Source organism: Oncorhynchus tshawytscha, linkage group LG33, assembly GCF_018296145.1.
Source record: "Oncorhynchus tshawytscha isolate Ot180627B linkage group LG33, Otsh_v2.0, whole genome shotgun sequence".
In the NCBI taxonomy this organism is placed as follows: Eukaryota; Metazoa; Chordata; class Actinopteri; order Salmoniformes; family Salmonidae; genus Oncorhynchus; species Oncorhynchus tshawytscha.
In genome coordinates, this window is record NC_056461.1 from 3,422,497 (window position 1) to 3,445,485 (window position 22,989).

At 42.8% G+C, this 22,989-nt stretch overlaps 1 protein-coding gene across 2 annotated transcripts in view; it reads left to right on the forward strand.

The window, feature by feature from the left end:
• Window positions 1-22,989, forward strand: part of LOC112230760 (netrin-G2-like) — a 155,025-nt gene that overhangs the window by 24,776 nt on the left and 107,260 nt on the right. For both annotated transcript variants that reach the window (XM_042311251.1, XM_042311252.1), the window contains one exon: window positions 6,443-7,086. In XM_042311251.1, coding sequence (XP_042167185.1) covers window positions 6,443-7,086 — 644 coding nt within the window. The remainder of the gene's footprint in view (window positions 1-6,442; window positions 7,087-22,989) is intronic.

Below are 22,989 nucleotides of genomic sequence, written 5' to 3' on the forward strand. Positions count from 1 at the left end.
AAATCATATACCAAAGCACATCCCAGAAAGCCCCTCAATCCCTAACAGGCACCATATACCCACACATGTATATATCAGCAATGTACAGCAAACTTGTACACATTGTAAAACAGTATTCAGAATGTGACCTACCCCTTGCATCACATTTTCATACTGGGGAGACCTGACGTTCGCGATCTCGCCCTATCTGCAAGCGGGGCCAATAACAACACGCCTTATTGTCATCGGAATTGAACCAACCAATAAGATTGCTTGAACATTAAATACACCTTTCTTTAGAGGCAAGTGGAAACATAATCAACCCTGTTACAATAGCACAGCACAGGAAAACAGCGCTACATATGAAAGGAGAAAATAGTTATCAAGCTTGACAGTCAAACAAGCAGTGCAATCTTTTTTTTTTTTTCATAAAGGTAACGCAAAGTAACATAACTAGTATTATAAACTGGGTGGTTCGAGCCCTGAATGCTGATTGGCTGACAGCTGTGGTATATCAGACCATATACCACGGGTATGACAACATTTTATTTTTACTGGTCTAATTACGTTGGTAACCAGTTTATAATAGCAATAAGGCACCTCGGGGGTTTGTAGTATATGGCCAATATACCACAGCTAAGGGCTGTGTCAAGGCACTTAACAGGTGACATCAATAAGGGATCGTATCTTTCACCTGGTCAGTCTATGTCATGGAAAGTGCAGGTGCCCATAATGCTTAGTACACTTAGGTATGTACTTGTTCAACAATATCTCTTTCTCTGAGTAATTGTATTAGTATCAAATAATATAATTTTCTAAATGTTTTTGGCATGCAATATAGCTCAGTATGTGTATTTATTTTATACAGTCTTTTTAGCTAACCTTTATCAAGGGTGCCAAGTGACCTCACTGTACATGCAAAATACCCAATCCAGAAACACTATAATATATTTGCGTCATTCTTTATACAGACCTTCCGTCACTCTGTCCTACGTATTGCTATACATTACCGGTATGTCAATCAAATTCAATCACATGTATTTATAAATATACAGAAACCCAGCCTAAAACCCCAAACAGCAAGCAATGCAGATGTAGAAGCATAGTGGCTAAGAAAAACTCCCCATAAAGGCAGGAACCTCGGTAGAAACCTAGAGGTCCTCTTCTGGCTGTGCCAGGTGAAGATTAGAAGAGTACATGGCAATTAAGACCAGATTGTTCTTCAAGATGTTCAAACATTTATAGATGACCAGCAGTGTCAAATAATAATCTGTGCTTGTAGAGGGTGCAACAGGTCAGTACCTCAGAGTAAATGTCAGTTGGCTTTTCATAGCCGAGCATTCAGAGGTTGAGACAGCAGGTGTGGTAGAGAGAGAGTCGAAAACAGCAGGTCTGGGAAAAGGTAGCACATCCGGTGAACAGGTCAGGGTTGCATAGCCACAGGCAGAACAGTTGAAACTGGAGAAGGATCATGACCAGGTGGACTGGGGACAGCCTGGAGTCATCAGGCCAGGTTGTCCTGAGGCATGGTCCTAGGGCTCAGGTCCTCCAGGAGGGGAGAGAGAATTAGTGGGTGCATACTTAAATTCACACCAGATAAGACAGGAGAATTACACCAGATATAACAGACTGACCCTAGCCCCCCGGCACATAGACTGTTGAGGCATAGATACTGGAGGCTGAGATGGGGGGGTCGGGGGACACTGTGGCCCTGTCCGAAAATACCCCCAGATGGGCCATCCGGACAGGGCAAACCAGGCAGGATATAACAGGATATAACCCCACTCACTTTGCCAAAGCACAGCCCCCACACCAATAGAGGGATATCAACAGACCACCAACTTACTACCCTAAGACAATGCTAAGTATCGCCTATGAAGACCTCCACCGCACGAGCCCGGGGGGGTGCAAAACGGGACAGGAAGATCACGTCAGTGACACAACCCACTCAAGTGACGCAACCCTCCTAGGGACGGAATGGAAAAGCACTAGTAAGCCAGTGACACAGCCCCGTAATAGGGTCAGAGGCAGAGCATCCCAGTGGAGAGAGAGGAGCCAGGCAGAGACAGCAAGGGCGGTTTGTCGCTCCAGTGCCTTGCCGTTCACATTCACACCCCTGGGACAGACTATACTCAATCATAGGACCTACTGAAGAGTTGGATAGCCAGACCATTCCATAAATTTTGAGCTCTATAGGAGAAAGTCCTGCCTCCAGCTGTTTTCTTAGGAATTCTAGAGACAATAAGGAGGCCTGCGTCTTGTGACCATAGTGGACGTGTAGACCAAATTGGAGAGATAGGTAGTAGCAAGCCCATGTAACGCTTTGTAGGTTAGCAGTAAAACCTTAAAATCAGCCCTTGCCTTAACAGGAAGCCAGTGTAGAGAGGCTAGCACTGGAGTAATATGATCAGTTCTAGTCAGGATTCTAGCAACTGTGTTAAGCCTCTAAGTTTATTTAGTGGTTTATCCGGCTAGCTGGAGAGTAGAGGATTGCGGTAGTCTAATCTAGAAGTGTCAAAAGCATGGATTTGTTTTTCGGCATAATTTTTGGCAAAAAGTTTAGGATTTTTACAATGTTATGAAGATGGAAAAAAGTAGTCCTTAAAATATTCTTGATATGTTCGTCAAAAGATATATCGGGGTCGAGAGTAACCTATATGTTCTTGTGCATCCGGGACAGTGTCTGTACAGTCTAACGGTGGTCGTTTCCTCATGGCATGTCACTAATCCTCCTTGTGTCTGAAGCAGGAGTGAAGGTTGGACAAATATTTGTACCTTTTTTTTGGCCCAGGACCAGAACCTGGTAACTTTCTGAAAATTCACAGGTTTTCCACAAATCCTGGTTGGAGGATTCCGAATGACCTGCTTATTCCCTGCTGATTCTAGGAATCTTCCAACTGGGATTCCTGGAAATCCTGGAAATGTAGTAATAGTTACGGAGAGGAAACGAGCATGCCACCTCTCCCCAGTGAGAGTGGGAGGTTCTCATCTAATGTTGTTGTTGGGAGAGAAGACCCAGTCGTTTCAATATTAAGTCATAGCCGCCCACACTGCAATATCTTCTATAGCAGGGCTGTTCAATTCCGAGCTTCAAAATCTGTAGTACTGCTGGCATTTCATTCTTCTCCTCTTAACAGGGATTGGTGCCTTGAACACAGCAGGGTAGTGTGCAGTAGGGCACACCGAAGCTAAATATTTTTCAACCTCTGTTTCAAAACATTATATCTCTACTGAACACAGCCTCGAGTGGAATCTTTGACCAATCAGTAACCAGGTTTCCATCCTATCTTTTATGCCCGTAAAGGTCTGATGGAAGCAGAACATTTGTTGGTAAACTTTCCAAATATCGACAAAACAAAATACTAGAAAAATATAAGGTGGTATCTTTTTGTTTCTGTAAAAAATTTAGAGAAATTTCGCTTTTATGCGCAAATATTGATATACAGTGCATTCAGAAAGTATTCATATCCCTTTACTAATTACACATTTTGTTTTTAGACTGAATTCAAAATGGATTCAAAATGTTTTTTAACCCATTTACACACAAAACCCCATAATGACAAAGTGAAAACATGTTTTTTGACATTTTTGCAAATGTATTAAAAATGAAATACAGAAATATCTCATTTACATAAGTATTCCCCCCCTAGTCAATACTTTGTTGAAACACCTTTGGCTGTGATTACAGCTGTAAGTCTTTCTGGGTAAATCTCTAAGAGCTTTCCACACCTGGATTATGCAACAATTACCCATTATTATTTTCAAAATTCCTCAAGCTTTGTCAGATTGAGTGTTGATCATTGCTAGACAACTATTTTCAGGTCTTGCCTGTGACTCTGCCACTCAGGAGCACCCACATCTACTGTGTTTTAGGTTATTTTCTTGGTGAAAGGTGAATTTATCTCCCAGTGTCTGGTGGAAAGCAGACTGAACCATGTTTTCCTCTAGGACTTTGGCTGTGCTTAGCACTATTCTATTTTTTTTTTATCCTGAAAAACTCCCCAGTCTACCAATAAGTGCCCTTCTTTGCGAGGCATTGGAAAGCCGGGTCTTTGTGTTGAATCTGTGTTTGAAATTCACTGCTCAACTGAGGGACCTTACAGATAATTGCATGTGTGGAGTACAGAGATGGGGTAGTCATTCAAAAATCATGTTAAACACTTTTATTGCACACATAGTGAGTCCATGCAACTTATCATGTGACCTGTTAATCAGACTTTTACTCCTGAATTTATTTAGGCCAAAAGGGTTGAATACTTATTGATTTTCATTTTTATTCATTTGTAAAAGAAAATTGAAGAAACATAATTCCACTTTGACATTATGGGGTATTGTGGGTAGGCCAGTGGCACAAAATCTCAATTTGATCTATTCTAAATTCAGGCCGTAACACAATTTTTTTTGGTAAAAAGTCAAGGGGTGTGAATACGTTCTGAAGGCACTGTAATAACCATCATATCGATGTAAACGTGGAGTTGTTGGAGAGTTTCCAGTCATCTGATGATTCTCAGTACCGATACTGTTCTCTTTGAAGTAGAATGAATAATCGATATACGTTTATATATTAGACATGTGTAAGCAGAATGAAGGCTGAGCCCATGTGAGCTGGATCAACATCGAGTCAACTATTAGATATGTAAAAAACAGAATCTGTGTGGATGAGGCAAGGTAGACCAACAAGACGTGACTGGTCGGGGCCATATCTGACCTTGTGAAGGTTACTGGACATGCACATCGGTTAATCATACATAGACAACATCGGCCTGAACTTTTGGACAGGAACATTAAATCATCTGTGATAGGCACCAGTAGGAGTGTGCATGTCACGCCACAAATAGAATCTATGCCCCAATGTCTTGAGTCAATAAGAGAATGGAAACTAAGTAAGACACCAAGATTCATAAAGTGGAGTGACAATGTAAGGGTGTAAGGGTAAGACTGTATAAAAGCCAAATACTAAGAATGAAGAGTCAGTTGTTCCATGGAATTGCCCGGCTCTGTTACTTTGTAATAAAGTCTAATTGAATTTACAAGTTCCGGTATCTGAGAAATATTTGATTCCATAATTCCACAACAGAGTCATGTGATGACATGTTGTATGGTTCTCCCACTACGACTCGGGAAAGCATGCAGTTTATTAGGCTACAGATGAAATAAGATTAACTTCACAGGGTGGTGAAAGTGTAAGGTGAGAAGCTTGATGCTCCTTTCCAATAAATATCGAGGGTTTTACTCTGGTGACATGATGATCGATGATGCTTGGCTGCCGTATTTACAACTTAAAATAATTTTGCTCTTATGTCCATAATAATCTAAACTGTATCTGTAAACTGTTAGCTAGAGCACACGTGCCAAAACCAGAGTGGGCACAAAACTATCAGTAGAGTTGAATTTGTATTTGTATTTTTTTATCTGTACATGGGAATTTAAACGCAAAATAATTTTTATGTGCGCTATGTCGTCACGCGTATCCTGAGGTTAGGATCTGAGTACCCCACTCGAGCAGGCGGCAGGTAGCCTGGCGGGTAGGAGCGTTGGGCCAGTAACCAAAAGCTTGCTGGATCGAAGCCCTGAGCCAACAAGGTAAAAATCGGTCATTCTGGCAGTAAGCAAGGCAGTTAAGAAGAGGAGTTGGGTTAAATGCACAAGACACATTTCAGTTGAATGCATTCAGTTGTACAACTGACTAGGTATCCCCCTTTCCTTTCTTCTGAGAAGTTTCTCTTACCCTCGCACCACTAGATTTTGCATATGCTTGTTTTTTTCTCTTAGCTCAGTGTCATCATAAATCAGATGATTTATGAACTCAGCCTGCACAGAACTGTAAACTTTATTTTGTTATTAGTGTGGGTTTGACGGACTGGTTAGTTTTTTGTACAGGCACAGTTCACCATTTCAAATCATTTACTTTTCACTTTTTTAAATTTAATATTAAATGTTTTGGTTTAGGTTTTAGGATGAATGCCAGGAGCATGAAAGTAGGTACAGGAATTTCTTCTTTTGCATCATATAGTCCAGGATTTTGCATTTTTTGTGATATTTGTGGACGAAAATGCTTGATTTTCCTGCGTAAGTTCTGACATTTTGCATGCAATATGTTGGTTAAGAGGGGTTCAGGGCAACGGGACCATGTGACTGTCTGCCAGTAGGTGATTTTGTCAAATCTCTTGTGAAAATTAGCTGACGGGGGAAAAGGATTGTTGATGTGAGGCTCGATTGAACCATATTATGCAGTAAAGTGCAGTGATTGGTTGAAATTGCAAGCCCTCTATGTACTGCGTTGATGATAATATTGTGATGAAATAGTTGTGATTGGTCGATTTTGCTAAAGAAAATTGTGATTGCAGAATCCTGGAGGGACTGATGATAGACTATATTCCATTTCACCTAAGACTTGAGAATCATTTAGTGCATCCATTTACTGTCTGTCCACTGACTCGTTTGTGTTCTTTTGACTCTGCAGGAGAACCCGTACCTGTGCAGTGACGAGTGTGACGCCTCCAACCCGGACCTGGCCCACCCTCCTCAGCTGATGCAGGACCGCGAGCACACCGGCCGCATCACCTACTGGCAGACAGTCACATGGGCCCGTTATCCAGAACCCCTCTTGGCCAACATCTCCCTAGCCTGGAACAAGAGCCTGGAGCTGACGGACGACATCGCCATTACTTTTGAGTACGGCCGCCCCACCTTAATGGTTCTGGACAAGTCCATGGACCACGGCCGCACCTGGCAGCCCTTCCAGTTCTACGCTGACGATTGTCTCGAGTCCTTTAACATGGCACCAAAGCGTGTCCCCGACCTATCGCCTGCAAATATTACCCTTGTCATCTGCACCGAGCAGTTCTCACGCTGGGTGGGATCGAAGAACGATAAGAACGTAAAGTTCGAGGTTCGGGAGCGTTTCGCAGTGTTCGCCGGGCCGAGGTTGCTCAACATGGACAGCTTGTACACCCGTATGGAGAGTATGAAGGGCCTGAGGGAATTCTTTACCTTCACTAACCTCAGGCTGAGGCTGCTCAGACCGGCCCTGGGGGGAACCTACATGCAGAGGGACAACCTGCTCAAGTACTTTTACGCCATCTCCAACATCGAGGTGCCCGCAAGGTAAGATTGATCCAGTGATCCTCTTACTAAAAAAAAAAAAAAAAAAAAAAAAAAGATTGAGTTACTGTTAAATGCGATAGAGAACAGCGTCATGTCTTGTCCATTTTCTGATGCTAATGTTCTGCTACGTTCTACTACGGTTTGCTCTCTACTGAGCAGGACCAAGGTGTTTTATAGAGAGAAGTGTTGGCTGCTGGGTAAATGAGTTTACTTCAAGGTTCATACACTGAAAATAGGTCAAACACCTGAAACGCTACTCTTATTGTTAGTTTAGAAAGCTATAATTAAATCACTCTTACATTCATACACACTTTCACACTCCCCAACATACATAACCACACTAATCATAGGTCCTTTACACTGATCCTCTGTTACTCCTCTGTTACTCACTGTGCATGAATCCTAGTACTGTCGCTGTCATTGGTCTACTAAGGCGTGATGATGAACGACGCTAACACATGGCCTCGGTGGTCTTAACATAAACCTGTGTCCACATCTACTGTGGCGCCGTGGGGCCGGGCAGGAACTTGGAACCTCTTACACAGCAACTTTGTGACAGGGAGAGATGGCTTTCGCTGTTGCACCGCCTGCTTAGCATCAACAAGCCATTTCTCCCTCCTCTCAAAATGATTATTCCAATCAAAATGGCAGGGTGACATTTGAATGGTATTTAACAGCCACATTGGAATGGAGGGAGGAGGGGAGGAGAAGAGAAGGGGGGTGGAGGTGTGTAGCGTTAAAAGTGAGAAACGTGTGAGTGAGGGATTGTGTTGAAGAAGTGTTGGTTGACAGAGGTGATGAGAGAAGAAGAGGAGTAGAGGTGTTTGAGGTCTTGAGTGGATGCTGACACAGCACTACAGCCCCCCAGGTAGCTCTGCCACCCCCCGGCCTGTGGTTAGAAGCAGGAGCAGACCTGGAGGTATTGATCACAGACACTTTTCATGCTTAGCATGGAGATGCAGAGGGAAAAGCTGAGCGAGCGATAGAAAGAAAGGTGTAAAGAGGGGAGGGATATGCAATTTCACATGGTTGGGCTTGGAGTTTTTCCTGACCACAAATAGCCTAGATGTAGAGCCTAGAGTATCCTGGTTACTTTCTGGTCACTTGGTCAGGAATAACTCCTGAGCCTATCTCCCAAACCCAACAACCCTGACCAAGCCCCTTTGCCCAATACTTAACTTACCAATGTTGCGCAATTTCCCCTAATCAAATACAATACCTCTATCAGTTGTTTTGTAATTTCTCGCTAGAGCAATAGCTACTGAACAACCGCATTGACTAAGTTGCTTTGCATAAAAGCGTCTGCTAGTTAAATGTCCATTTAATATTCTAATTTCCTTACCTTATAGAACATACCTCATCTCTCAGTCTCTCCCTTTACATCCGGATCGAGCAAAGAAGTTTTAACACAATACACAATACGCCTGATGTCTTCCTCCATCCCCACCCACATCCCCAGTAACATAGTCACTGATCAATGCTGTTATTCTGGGATTGAATGGAGGGAGGGAAGGAGGGAGGGAATATTGGGTGATGGGGGTTGGTCGGTCAATGGGCCGGTGGGGGGGTCTCCGGACACTACTGTATAATCGGAGGTGTCTGATGATTACCGTTGGATATTGATTTCCGAAGGCCAGACGATTAGTCAATGTTCCCTCGGGACAATAGGGCCATCCCATCTGGCACGGAACATATTTGGATTTCCAAACTGCTCGGGAGAACATTTTAATAATGAATAATGAATATTTACCTCCGTTGCAGATGCACTGCTGGGACCGCTCGCGCTGAAATTGGTTTTATATTATAAAAGAAGACCAAATGGCGTGCTTCCTAGTCCAGGTCGCCGCAGTAATGACATAGGGTGGGGATATCGACAGTGGGGAGAGGTAGAGAGTCCTTTCCTGAAGGGCTCGTGTGGCCCCTGCACTCCCCACTCCTGGCCCCTTAAGCAGCAGCTCAGTGACTGAACACTAAACAGTGAAAGGTAATAATCAGTCATTGAACTCAATGAGGTGAGTATGGGTAATCCTAACACGATAGGCCATTAAGTGCCGATGCAGGAGAGGAGGAGAGATTGTGTTTGTGTGTGTGTGTGTGTGTGTGTGTGTGTGTGTGTGTGGGGGGGTTGTTAGATCTGTGTATGTGCCGGATGTTTGGAATCATTTAGCAACCTGGATGGGAGACAAGGTTGTTGGAGACTTATTATAGGTCTATATTCCCCAAGAGATTAAATCATTTCTATACTACTCAGGTACTGTACATACACATTGCTTGCTCATACTGTATTGATCAGGCCCTATAAAAACGGTGCTATCTCACTGTATAACCGGAACTCTGACTCTCTCTCTCCCCTCTTCATCTCCCCATCTGTCACTGGCTATCCAGAGCTATGGAGTGGGAGGAGGGGGGGGTACCAACGACCATTCTAAACCATTCTAGAATGTATAATGTATTTGGATTAGGACTGTGCACAGATGTGGATTGGGCCTTTCTAATGGAATAGGCAGCAGGTCGTTGAGTGAGTCTGTATAATGGAATCGATGTTCCGGCTTAGAGCCATACAGGAAGAATAGAAAGAGCCACCTAAGTGGATTATAGGCCCAAGACAGAAAGCCCTGCTGTGGCCAGAGACGGATGAGGATGAGGGCAATGAGGGTGAAGACCTACATTTGTCTCCCTGGTAATCTGACAGAAAGCATAAGGCAGGGTGGCAGGCTATAGGCGGCATCAAGACGTCTGTTAAAAGGCACACAGAGGGTGACTTTTTCCTGTCACAAAGACACCTGCGCTGTGAGCTAATGCATAGTGTAAACAAAATTATATCTGCAGCGCGATTTATGTTGTAGTATTTCTTTTTATCAATTACAATGAGGAGAAACTTAAATGTAAGCGCAGATTTACGGAGCATTTACACTATACAAGCAGCACTTGCCCAGCCATGCAAGCATCGCCCTCATGTGGGTGCCAGCAAGCAAGCAAGCTAGTGCTACGTATCAACAGCCATTGTCAGACAATCCAGTAGGGGTCGGAAGCTATTGTGAGCATCCATTTGTAATTTACGTCATGAGAGTATTTTTTTATAATGTTCAGCTTTCCCCAACTTTAGTGCAAGTTTAGCTTTCTCGCCTCGCTCGCATCGCTCAACGGTTCCCCCGACCACTTTGCTTCTCTCACTTTCCTTTAATTGAAATGGCTTCCGATATTTCACCACACGATGCCCCTTCCTAGTTTAAATGGCCAATTAGTTAAAGCGCAGTACACGCGCCACAAGCACTGCAATCGCGAGGTGTAGTATTCTACCATTATTTTCACTGTTGCAGTGTGTTAGTTCACAGCACAGCTGTTTAAAACTGCTTGGTGATAGGGGGGCAGGTTGAGTACCTTGGATGAATAAGGTACCCAGAGTAAACTGCCTGCTACTCTGTCCCAGATGCTAATATATGCATATTATTAGTAGTATTGGATAGAAAAACCCCTGAGGTTTCTAAAACTGTTTGAATGATGTCTGTGAGTATAACAGAACTCATATGGCAGGCGAAAACCTGAGAAAAATCCAACCAGGAAGTGGGAAATCTGAGGCTTGTAGTTTTTTAAAACTCAGCCCCTATTGTAGATATAGTGGGATATTGGTTATGTTGCACTTCCTAAGGCTTCCACTAGATGTCAACAGTCTTTAGAACTTTGTTTGAGGATTCTACTGTGAAGGGGGGCCGCATGAGAGAGGAATGAGTCAGGTGTCTGGCAGATTGCCACAGGCTCTGAGGCAAGGTCCGGAGAGAGTTAGCTCTCGTTCCATTGCTTTTCTACAGACATAGGAATTCTCCAATTGGAACATTATTGAAGTTTTATGATAAAAACATTCTAAAGATTGATTCTATACTTAGTTTCTACGTGCTGTAACGGAACTGTTTAAACTTTTTGTCCGACCTGAACGTGCTTTTGGATTCTGTACTTAGATTATTGCATGTTTTTTTTTTTTCCCGTAGATTAAAAAAAAAATGACACAGCGGTTGCATTAAGGAGAAGTATATCTCTAATTCCATGTATAACAGTTTTATTTTCATCAACATTTATAATGAGTATTTCTGTAAATAGATGTGGCTCTCTGCACAGTCACCGCATATTTTCGAAATACTGAAGGTAACGCGCTAATGTAAAATTTGATTTTTTTGATATAAATATGCACTTTATCAAACAAAACATGCATGTATTGTGTAACATGAAGTCCTATGATTGTCATCTGATGAAAATCATCAAAGGTTAGCGATTAATTTAACTCTATTTGTGCTTTTTGTGACTCCTCTCTGGCTGGAAAAATGGCTGTGTTATTCTGTGAGTTAGTAGGTGACCTAACATAATCGTTTGCGGTGCTTTCGCTGTAAAGCATTTTTGAAATCAGACACTGTGGCTGATTAATGAGAATTTTATCTTTAAAATGGTGTAAAATACTTGTATGCTTGAGGAATTGTAATTATGAGATTTTTGTTGTTTTGAATTTGGCACCCTGCACTTTCACTGGCTGTTGGCGAGGTGGGACACTACCGTCCCACATATCCCAGAGAGATTAACAAAATGAAAATGTTGCCCAAAGACTTTCTTAGTTGAGTTTGAACAGGTCCATTCCCAAGTTGAGGGAACAACTCTTCTTTTAATTAATTTTTTCTTTACTTTCTCAACACGTTGGAGACACCTCAAACCAAGTGACCATACGATGTTAATGCTAATGAATCGGAGTAGTGTTTTTCAGATGAACATGTCGCATCGTGCTTGTTTGGCGTGTTTGTCTCTTGGCCATGTGTATCTCCCTTTGATACCTGGGCCCCCTGCTGAGTGAGATAATGTGCTGAGCGCTCTTGGCTCCCTCAGTCTCCTTCTACCCAGCTGTTTGTGCTGGTAGGGCGGAAACAGGTGGAGCTAGGCTTCTGCAAGTTTGGGGGAGTGTGGGGTGGTAGGGCTGAGGGTTGTAACAGGTGCGGCTACGCCTGGGGTACTACAAGTTTAGGGGACGGGGGGTAGGGATGGAATGGGTGAGGCTACTGCAGGTTTGGAGGACTGGGGAGTGGGGGGGTGAGACCTTCCTTGATTTGAGGGATATTTCTTGTTTTATTTATTTTATTTTTTACAATTTGCATTTGTTTATGCCGATCTAAAGTAAGACATACATCTCTAGTGCTTTAGGCTAGAAACAAGCTGTAAAATGCCAGAGGAAGATGCAACATTCAGAAGCTAAGCTACAACCTTCTAAAGTTGAAAAGTCTTAAGTAATTGGGCTTTGCTTGGGAAGAAATCTTATACAATGTGTGACTCTGTCGCTATCAATTGATCAAATCACTTTCTGTAAAATAGAATGTGTAATTAAATTGAGCGTTCATATGAACTAAGGGCTGTTCGGTGGGAGGAGAGGGGGGGGCTTAACATTACCTTCATGGCTCAAAGACACAGTACATCTGGGTATTGCAGATAGGACTGTATTTGTTTAACAGGCAAGGTCTGTGTAAACTTTGTGTGATAGGAAGTTATGTGTGACATTCAAGAGCTCTGTGTGAGGTACATATGTGGGTGACAGATAAGACTGTGTGACAGGTAAGGCTATGTGACAGGTAGGTTTGTATGTATTATGTGAAAATGACAGGTTGTTAGTCCCAAGTAGTGAGTAATTTTGGGTCTCAAAGCTCTGTCTACTTTACCTCCTGTGGAGAATGAAGGATTGATGCTAGCTAGCCCTTTGTTGTTTCTCTGTTTCACAGCACTCTTTTTTAGGACTTGATTATCGATGTTATTGGAACTTTGTCTTTGGAAACTGCCACACTGACTGGGTTTTGAATTATGCCAAAGTTTTCTTTGGTGTCCTTTACCTTGTGAAGGTGAGGGGAGAGGGAGGGAGGGGGGGAGGGAGGGAGGGAGGGAGGGAGGGAGGGAGGGAGGGAGGGAGGGAGGGAGGGAGGGAGGGAGGGAGGGAGGGAGGGAGGGAGGGAGGGAGGGAGGGAGGGAGGGAGGGAGGGAGGGAGGGAGGGTGATAGATGTTGAGATGATGAACCTCCAGTATAGAAGCATTGTACTGGGCTGTGTGATTTTGTGTTGAATTATGTGTGTGTGTGTGTGTGTGTGTGTGAAGCTCTGTAAGTGTCATCCAACACACAGCTGCCTACATGGTGAGTGAGTAGCATTCCACCTCCAAAACTGATAATGAGGTTGTACGTGACTGCAGTTCCACCAAAAATATGTTAAGATCTCAGGTAATAAATTGAAGTTAACACAGTGATTTCTGGATATCTGATCTCATATCATAACACTTTAAAAAAAATTATGTTGATATATTTTAGCATTTCCATCCAACTAGAAAATGCAAACATACGGTATCTTACGTGTGAGAAGTGTCTTAGAAAGATACATTCTACACATGCATTAATGCAGATAAGGTGGGACCATTCTAGCCAATGAGAGGGCAGATACGAGTGTGAACCACAGGCACAACTCCGATATCAAGTGTTTTTTTTCCAAAGTTGCCGAAATTCCACACGTCTCCATTTATGTCAGTGCATTCCTAACAACCTCACCATTACGAAACATCATCTTGATCAAATAAACCTCACGTAGCAAATTAGCAACAACAAAAAATATGTTGACCAAATTCGACACGGTCATTGAACTCTGTACAATATCCCTCACTTCATGGTTTTATTTTCGTGGACAGATTTTGTGCGGAGTAAACTCACGGCCGGCCCGCTCATTAGACAGGATTAGGGCTGACAGATTAACAAGTGCGGCATTTTCTGAGCTAAACTGACCAAGACGCACCTCCAACAACAACACATAAAACCTCAGACAAGTCTGCCATAAACAATGACAATTTCTCTCAACCAGTGGCATATGGCCGTTTTAGGTGAGCGCAGATGCTGAACATTGATAGCAGTGCCCACTTTGTCAAAGGCAGGGGTGCAAAATATTTTGTTTGTGCATTCCAAGCGCGCCTCTCCAGGGTCCTGTTGGAGAGACGCATCTCTGCAGCGCTCCACCAACGTTCCTTCAAAAACATAATCTATCATAAATCATGTAGCAGATACAGGATATGGTGGAAAGAATATGTGGCCTTTTTTGTAGCCTAAAGGCTGGAGATAAAAAAAAAATTCTGAGCTAAACTGACCAAGACGCACCTCCAACAACAACACATAAAACCTCAGACAAGTCTGCCTAAAAACAATGTTTTTTACAAATTTTTATAGCCTACAGGCTGGAGATAAAATGTATGACTATGTAATGAGACGGACACTTTTTACATCGTGCAGCCGATCAAATAGCCTGACCTAAATGACGCTCAATCAAATATAAAATATCATGTTAACAAACAACATATCCTAAAAAGAGGACAGGTCCAAGTAAAATTGACAATATGGAATGGACAATCATTCCATATTGTCATGGTCATGGTTTTAAATGTACCTCAGTAAGCATGGACTGATGCTGATGCCTTTTGGATGTCTTTTGGTGCAGTTCCAGATCGGCCTTGATTTCAACATCCATGGACTTTGGTTTTTGGTCTGGACCAAATCTGAACCAATCCTAGACGTCTATGTTTGGTTCAGATTTGGTGCAGTCCAGACCAGGATTGATTTCAACGTCGACAGACATAGATTTTTGGTCCGGGCCAGACCAAATGTGATCCAATCATAGGCTTTCGATGTTTGGTTCAGATTTTGTCCTGTCTTGATTTGGCCCAAACATAGAAATCTATAAATGACTTATTTTTATTCATTCAGAACCAAAAATGTACCTGATTTCAATGTCCGGAAAATACGTATTTTTTTACGTCAAGAAAATATGCCTTTTCAACGTCTTGGAAAATATGTCTTTTAGACATCTTTATCTTTTCAACATAATTTTGCTCACTGGGACTATTCTAGTTTTGCAGGGGGTGGCATTTTTTTGGTCTTGCCTATGGTGGCAGAAGGACAAGGATTGGCCCTGAGTAAACCCTGTGGCTTTCCCACGCCCCTTATATGTTACCTCAGGCAAGCTCCTTCCCTCAGAGGTTAACTTCCAGCTAGAGAGACAGCTTTCTCAGAAAACAGATCACTCTTTAAATCATTCATGAGAGGGCTCTTCGGGAAAAGAAAGACATGCAGAAAGGAGAGGAGAGGAAGGGCAACAAAGCGGCAATGAGGTGTCATTCTTCCTCTCATATGCAGTGATTTATGACGCAGAGGTTGTAACTGATTTGATAATCACTGGTTATTTCCCCTCCAAGGCAGGAGAAAGTAAGAAGTCAGCGGTTTTTTATTTTTTATGTTTGTTTTTTTGTTTCACTGGTGTGCTTTCTTCTCCTCTTTCAGTGAATCTTGCTTTCTTCTCTATGCTTCACACACACACTTAAACACACGCACCCCCCTTCTTCCATAAATATCCTTTTAAATTCACATACACAATACATAATTATCCTCTCTTCCTTGTGGTACTCTATGGAGTCAATTTGTTCAAAAGAATATGACCAAAAGAAAAAATTACGTAAAATATATTTTTTAATTGTAAGTGAAAGTGATGCACATTGAAACAAAAAAATATACATTACCAGTCAAGCGTTGACATGCTCATTCAAGGGTTTTTCTATATTGTAGAATATCAGTGAAGACATCAAATCTATGAAATAACACATATAGAATCATGTAGTAACGAAAAGAGTGTTTAACAAATCAAAATATATTTGAGATTCTTCAAAGCAGCCACCCTTTGCCTTGATGACAGCTTTGCACACTCTTGGCTTTCTCGAGCCCTTGGACTCCCGAGCACCGAGTTTGGGAAACGGAGCATTATGCAGTATTGTTTGTAGGCTATTGACAAAATAATCTCAATTTAATCCATTTTAAATTCAGACTGTAAAACAACAATGTGGAAAAAGTTAAGTGGCGTCAATAGTTTCTGAAGGCTCTGTATGTAAAACTGTACACTTTATTCAGGTGAACAGTGTTCAATGACTATGCAATTAGAGCAATCTCTAAGGTGCCAACACGATTAATCGGACGATTTTTATATATCTATATTTGTAATTATGACAATTACAACAATACTGAATGAACACTTATTTTAACTTAATATAATACATCAATAAAGTCAATTTAGCCTCAAATAAATAATGAAACATGTTCAATTTGGTTTAAATAATGCAAAAACAAAGTGTTGGAGAAGAAAGTAGAAGTGCGATATGTGCTATATAAAAAAGCTAACGTTAAAGTTCCTTGCTCAGAACATGAGAACATATGAAAGCTGGTGGTTTCTTTTAACATGAGTCTTCAATATTCCCAGGTAAGAAGTTTTAGGTTGTAGTTATTATAGGAATTATTAGACTATTTCTCTCAATACCATTTGTATTTCGTATACCTTTCACTATTGGATGTTCTTATAGGCACTATAGTATTGACAGCCTAATCTCTGGAGTTGATAGGCTTGAAGTCATAAACAGCGCAATGCTTGAAGCACAGTGAAGAGCTGCTTGCAAATGCAGGTAAGTGCCGTTTGAATGAATGCTTATGAGCCTGCTACTGCCTACAACCGCTCAGTCAGACTGCTCTATCAAATATCAAATCATAGACTAAATTATACTATAATAACACACAGAAATACAAGCCTTTGGTCATTAATTTGGTCAAATCCGGAAACTATAATTTTGAAAACAAAATGTTTATTATTTCAGTGAAATACGGAACCGTTCCGTATTTTATCGAACGGGTGGCATCTCTAAGTCTAAATATTGCTGTTACATTGCAACCTTCAATGTTATGTACAATTCTGGCAAATTAATTACGGTATTTGTTAGGAAGAAATGGTCTTCACACAGTTCGCAACGAGCCAGGCGGCCCAAACTGCTTGCACAGAACGCAAGAGAATTGACACCATTTCCTTAGTTAAAAGAAATTCATGTCAGCAGGCAATAAAAATATATACTTGTGTATTGATTTTAAGAAAGGCATTTATGTTTATGGTTAGGTACACATTGGTGCAACGACAGTGTTTTTTTCACGAATGCGCTTGTTAAATCACCCATTTGGCGAAGTAGGCTGTGATTCAGTGATAAATTGATTGATTATATGCAACGCAGGACAAGCTAGATAAACTAGTAATATCATCAACCATGTGTAGTTAACTAGTGATTATGTTAAGATTGGTTGTTTTTTAGGGTTAGTTTAATGCTAGCTAGCAACTTACCTTGATTCCTTGCTGCACTCACGTGACAGGTGGTCAGCCTGCCACGCAGTCTCCTTGTGGAGTGCAGTGTAATCGGCCATAATCGGTGTCCAAAAATGTTGATTACCGATTGTTATGAAAACTTGAAATCGGCCCAAATTAATTGGCCATTTCGATTAATCGGTTGACCTCCAGTGCAGGGTAGAGTACCAGGTTATAGTCGGCTAGAAACAGTAACTAAGTTAAGGACAGGGTACTGGGCGACGGCCAGCTACTGGTGACTGTTTAAGTCTGATGGCCACTGAGGAATGAGGTTGTCACTCTTTCATCAAAGTACTTGGCATGATTTTGATAATTTTCATGTTGTAAAATAGTTTAAACATTGTGTTATCAATACAGTAAGAATTTCCTTGAATGTGATGTTAAATAAAATACACAATACAACAATGTTACATTAAATACACACACGATGCATCCACACTCAACCTCCTTAAAACATTATTATGCTGCTGCCAACAAAATGGCTGTGCAGGACCTATAAAACCAACAACAGTTATTTGATAGAAATGTACAGCAATGACATCAAACTAATCAATGAGATATGTGTGTTGCCTGTGTTTACTGAGACAGCGTTGCAACCAGTGGATGAGCTATTCCTCTTCCTCACACATCTCACTCTGCGGTTTAAGGAGAGAGACCTGGGCCAACACTTTCACATCCATCCCTCTACAGTCAGTAGGATCATCAAGTGGGCCAACTTCCTACACACAGCTCAGAGCAGTGAACATCTTGATGTCACAAGAGGAAGTAAAAGCCAACATGCCTGAGGAATTTAAAAGCTACACAGACACGCAGGTCATTACTGACTGCACAGAACTTGTCAGACATCGTCCTCTCATCTGCTGAGGAATGAGATGTTCTCCAACTACAAATCCCACTGCAAAATGGACTCATCTGATGAACTGGTCCTTGATGTAGTCCATTCCTGAAATACAAGGGTAATGTTCTCTGCTTCACTGTAACGTTCTCTGCTTCACGGAAACATGGCTAACTGGAGAGACGCAATCCGAAGCGGTGCAGCCAGCGGGTTTCTCCACGCATCGCGCCGACAGAAACAAACATCTTTCTGGTAAGAAGAGGGGCGGGGGCGTATGTCTTATGGCCAACGTGACATGGTGTGATGAAAGAAACATACAGGAACTCAAATCCTTCTGTTCACCTGATTTAGAATTCCTCACAATCAAATGTAGACCGCATTATCTACCAAGAGAATTCTCTTCGATTATAATCACAGCCGTATATATCCCCCAAGCAGACACATCGATGGCTCTGAACGAACTTTATTTAACTCTCTGCAAACTGGAAACGATTTATCCGGAGGCTGCATTCATTGTAGCTGGGGATTTTAACAAGGCTAATCTGAAAACAAGACTCCCTAAATTTTATCAGCATATCGATTGCGCAACCAGGGGTGGAAAGACCCTGGATCATTGTTACTCTAACTTCCGCGACGCATATAAGGCCCTGCCCCGCCCCCCTTTCGGAAAAGCTGACCACGACTCCATTTTGTTGATCCCTGCCTACAGACAGAAACTAAAACAAGAAGCTCCCACGCTGAGGTCTGTCCAACGCTGGTCCGGCCAAGCTGACTCCACACTCCAAGACTGCTTCCATCACGTGGACTGGGAGATGTTTCGTATTGCGTCAGACAACAACATTGACGAATACGCTGATACGGTGTGCGAGTTCATTAGAACGTGCGTTGAAGATGTCGTTCCCATAGCAACGATTAAAACATTCCCTAACCAGAAACCGTGGATTGATGGCAGTATTCGTGTGAAACTGAAGGCACGAACCACTGCTTTTAATCAGGGCAAGGTGTCTGGTAACATGGCTGAATACAAACAGTGCAGCTATTCCCTCCGCAAGGCTATCAAACAAGCTAAGCGCCAGTACAGAGACAAAGTAGAATCTCAATTCAACGGCTCAGACACAAGAGGTATGTGGCAGGGTCTACAGTCAATCACGGACTACAGGAAGAAACCCAGCCCAGTCACGGACCAGGATGTCTTGCTCCCAGGCAGACTAAATAACTTTTTGCCCGCTTTGAGGACAATACAGTGCCACTGACACGGCCTGCAACGGAAACATGCGGTCTCTCCTTCACTGCAGCCGAAGTGAGTAAGACATTTAAACGTGTTAACCCTCGCAAGGCTGCAGGCCCAGACGGCATCCCCAGCCGCGCCCTCAGAGCATGCGCAGACCAGCTGGCCGGTGTGTTTACGGACATATTCAATCAATCCCTATACCAGTCTGCTGTTCCCACATGCTTCAAGAGGGCCACCATTGTTCCTGTTCCCAAGAAAGCTAAGGTAACTGAGCTAAACGACTACCGCCCGTAGCACTCACATCCGTCATCATGAAGTGCTTTGAGAGACTAGTCAAGGACCATATCACCTCCACCCTACCTGACACCCTAGACCCACTCCAATTTGCTTACCGCCCAAATAGGTCCACAGACGATGCAATCTCAACCACACTGCACACTGCCCTAACCCATCTGGACAAGAGGAATACCTATGTGAGAATGCTGTTCATCGACTACAGCTCGGCATTTAACACCATAGTACCCTCCAAACTCGTCATCAAGCTCGGGCCGCCCCCAGGTGGTGAGGGTAGGCAACAACATCTCCTCCCCGCTGATCCTCAACACTGGGGCCCCACAAGGGTGCGTTCTGAGCCCTCTCCTGTACTCCCTGTTCACCCACGACTGCGTGGCCATGCACGCCTCCAACTCAATCATCAAGTTTGCGGACGACACAACAGTGGTAGGCTTGATTACCAACAACGACGAGACGGCCTACAGGGAGGAGGTGAGGGCCCTCGGAGTGTGGTGTCAGGAAAATAACCTCACACTCAACGTCAACAAAACTAAGGAGATGATTGTGGACTTCAGGAAACAGCAGAGGGAACACCCCCATCCACATCGATGGAACAGTAGTGGAGAGGGTAGCAAGTTTTAAGTTCCTCGGCATACACATCACAGACAATCTGAATTGGTCCACTCACACAGACAGCATCGTGAGGAAGGCGCAGCAGCGCCTCTTCAACCTCAGGAGGCTGAAGAAATTCGGCTTGTCACCAAAAGCACTCACAAACTTCTACAGATGCACAATCGAGAGCATCCTGGCGGGCTGTATCACCGCCTGGTATGGCAACTGCACCGCCCTCAACCGTAAGGCTCTCCAGAGGGTAGTGAGGTCTGCACAACGCATCACCGGGGGCAAACTACCTGCCCTCCAGGACACCTACACCACCCGATGCTACAGGAAGGCCATAAAGATCATCAAGGACATCAACCACCCGAGCCACTGCCTGTTCACCCCGCTGCCATCCAGAAGGCGAGGTCAGTACAGGTGCATCAAAGCTGGGACCGAGAGACTGAAAAACAGCTTCTATCTCAAGGCCATCAGACTGTTAAACAGCCACCACTAACATTGAGTGGCTACTGCCAACACACTGTCAATGACACTGACTCTACTCCAGCCACTTTAATCATGGGAATCGATGGGAAATTATGTAAATATATCACTAGCCACTTTAAACAATGCTACCTTATATAATGTTACTTACCCTACATTGTTCATCTCATATGCATACGTTGATACTGTACTCTATATCATCGACTGCATCCTTATGTAATACATGTATCACTAGCCACTTTAACTATGCCACTTGGTTTACATACTTATCTCATATGTATATACTGTACTCGATATCATCTACTGTATCTTGCCTATGCTGCTCTGTACCATCACTCATTCATATATCCTTATGTACATATTCTTTATCCCCTTACACTGTGTATGACAGTAGTTTTTTTTGGAATTGTTAGTTAGATTACTTGCTCGTTATTACTGCATTGTCGGAACTAGAAGCACAAGCATTTCGCTACACTCGCATTAACATCTGCTAACCATGTGTATGTGACAAATAAATTTGATTTGATTTGATGACAATAGAAATGATGCAGTTATATTTTTTGTGAGCCTACATTAATCCATCCCCATCTATATAAACCAAGCAACAGGGCTAAATAGGTTACCCATTGGACTGAACCACAAAGTCAGGAATGTAGTTTAAATGGGTGTTTCTCAAATCTATCAAGTTTCAAAATGTACAATATACAAAGTTGTTCATGTATAATAAAATATTGTTAATGTTGTCTTACCCATTCTGATGGTGGCGTCATCATTTTTCCACTTTGTTGTGCAGATTGCACCTGCGATCAGCTCAGGGTCTTGAAATATGTGGCTGAAGCGCTTCTTCAGTCCCAGTTGTAGCACATTGACCAGAGGCTTATAGTACTTCAGGGACAACTTGATCCAGTCAAGTTTTGTGATCAGCAGGTTGATAGTTGGAAGTAGCCACCCCATCTTGACAGGATGTTGATGGCCTTTGCGACTGGGCTCATGGTGGCAGCATACTCTGTGAGGAAGGCGAGTTCAACTGGATTGAACCAGTGAATTAAAAAATAATAATAATACTGTTTCCTTACCTACAAAAGGGACCACTAACTATTTCACCTGATTTAACTACAATAATCAATGGCTGGATGAGTAGTTGACTAAGTTATAGAGTAGGGCTACAATATGGGAAAGTTATTAGTCCCCAAGCAAAAGGTCAGGAAACACTGCAACAGATTTAGATGATATTCAAGACCTTACATTATGATAAAATAATACAGAATTCTTACTTACGTTGGAACCTCGAGGTCTGTGCAGAGAACTCTGATGGCCGCCTCGCCTTTGTCTTTGATGATCCTCAGGGGTCTTTCTACAGCCATGAACCAGGAGTTTCACCTTGTAGCATTCCGGCACAGCAGCTGGTCATTGCAAGTATCTTCAACGGTTTCGGCTGCAAGTGTAGATATCCCACATTTGTTTCAAAGTGCTTGACACTTGCCAAATGTTGAACAGGACACTTTTTTTGTAAGCCTCACTGAATGTTGCTTTCAGGGCATCAACTGTAGATATTAGGTTGAGTAGGTGACAAGCACAACGCTGGTGCTTCGGCAGCTGGTACTCAAAACCATCATCTTCATTCAGGATCGTTGCCACATCAACAAACTCCACTTCTTCAATCTCCTCTTGTTCCTCTTCACCATCGTCCTGTCCTGGCTGAACTGCTTCATCACCACCCGCTGCTTCGACTGCCTCGTTTTTTTCATCTTCTCCAAAAACTTGGAAAGCCTTCAAGAAGTTAGAGCCATTGTCTGTTGTTCTCATAATCTTACTCCGGATGGATGTCATTTAGGGCGCCTGCCAACACATCAAAGGTGTGCGATCCTCTCAACCGTTTTAGGCTGCGGAGCATCTGTTGAGACTGTCAGGGTCTATCCAATGGGCTGTAACACCAATGAAGCTCCATCTTCTTGTAGACCAGCAGTCGGTGGTGGTAGCAATGTGGTCAACTCCGATCAGTCAAATTCTTAATTTCCTTGGATGCTTCATCAATCCTGGAGCATAGTGTGAGCCTTAATATTATCTTTGAGTTAGGCTGCAGATCCTGCACAAACACTCTGAATGGTTCTTGTTCTATAACAGTGAATGGTTGGAGCCCTTGGACCACATACTTCACCACTTCAGCATCCACCTTCCTCTCGATCACATTCCAGAGGTTTTCAATGGGGTTCAGGTCTGGAGATTGGGCTGGCCGTGACAGGGT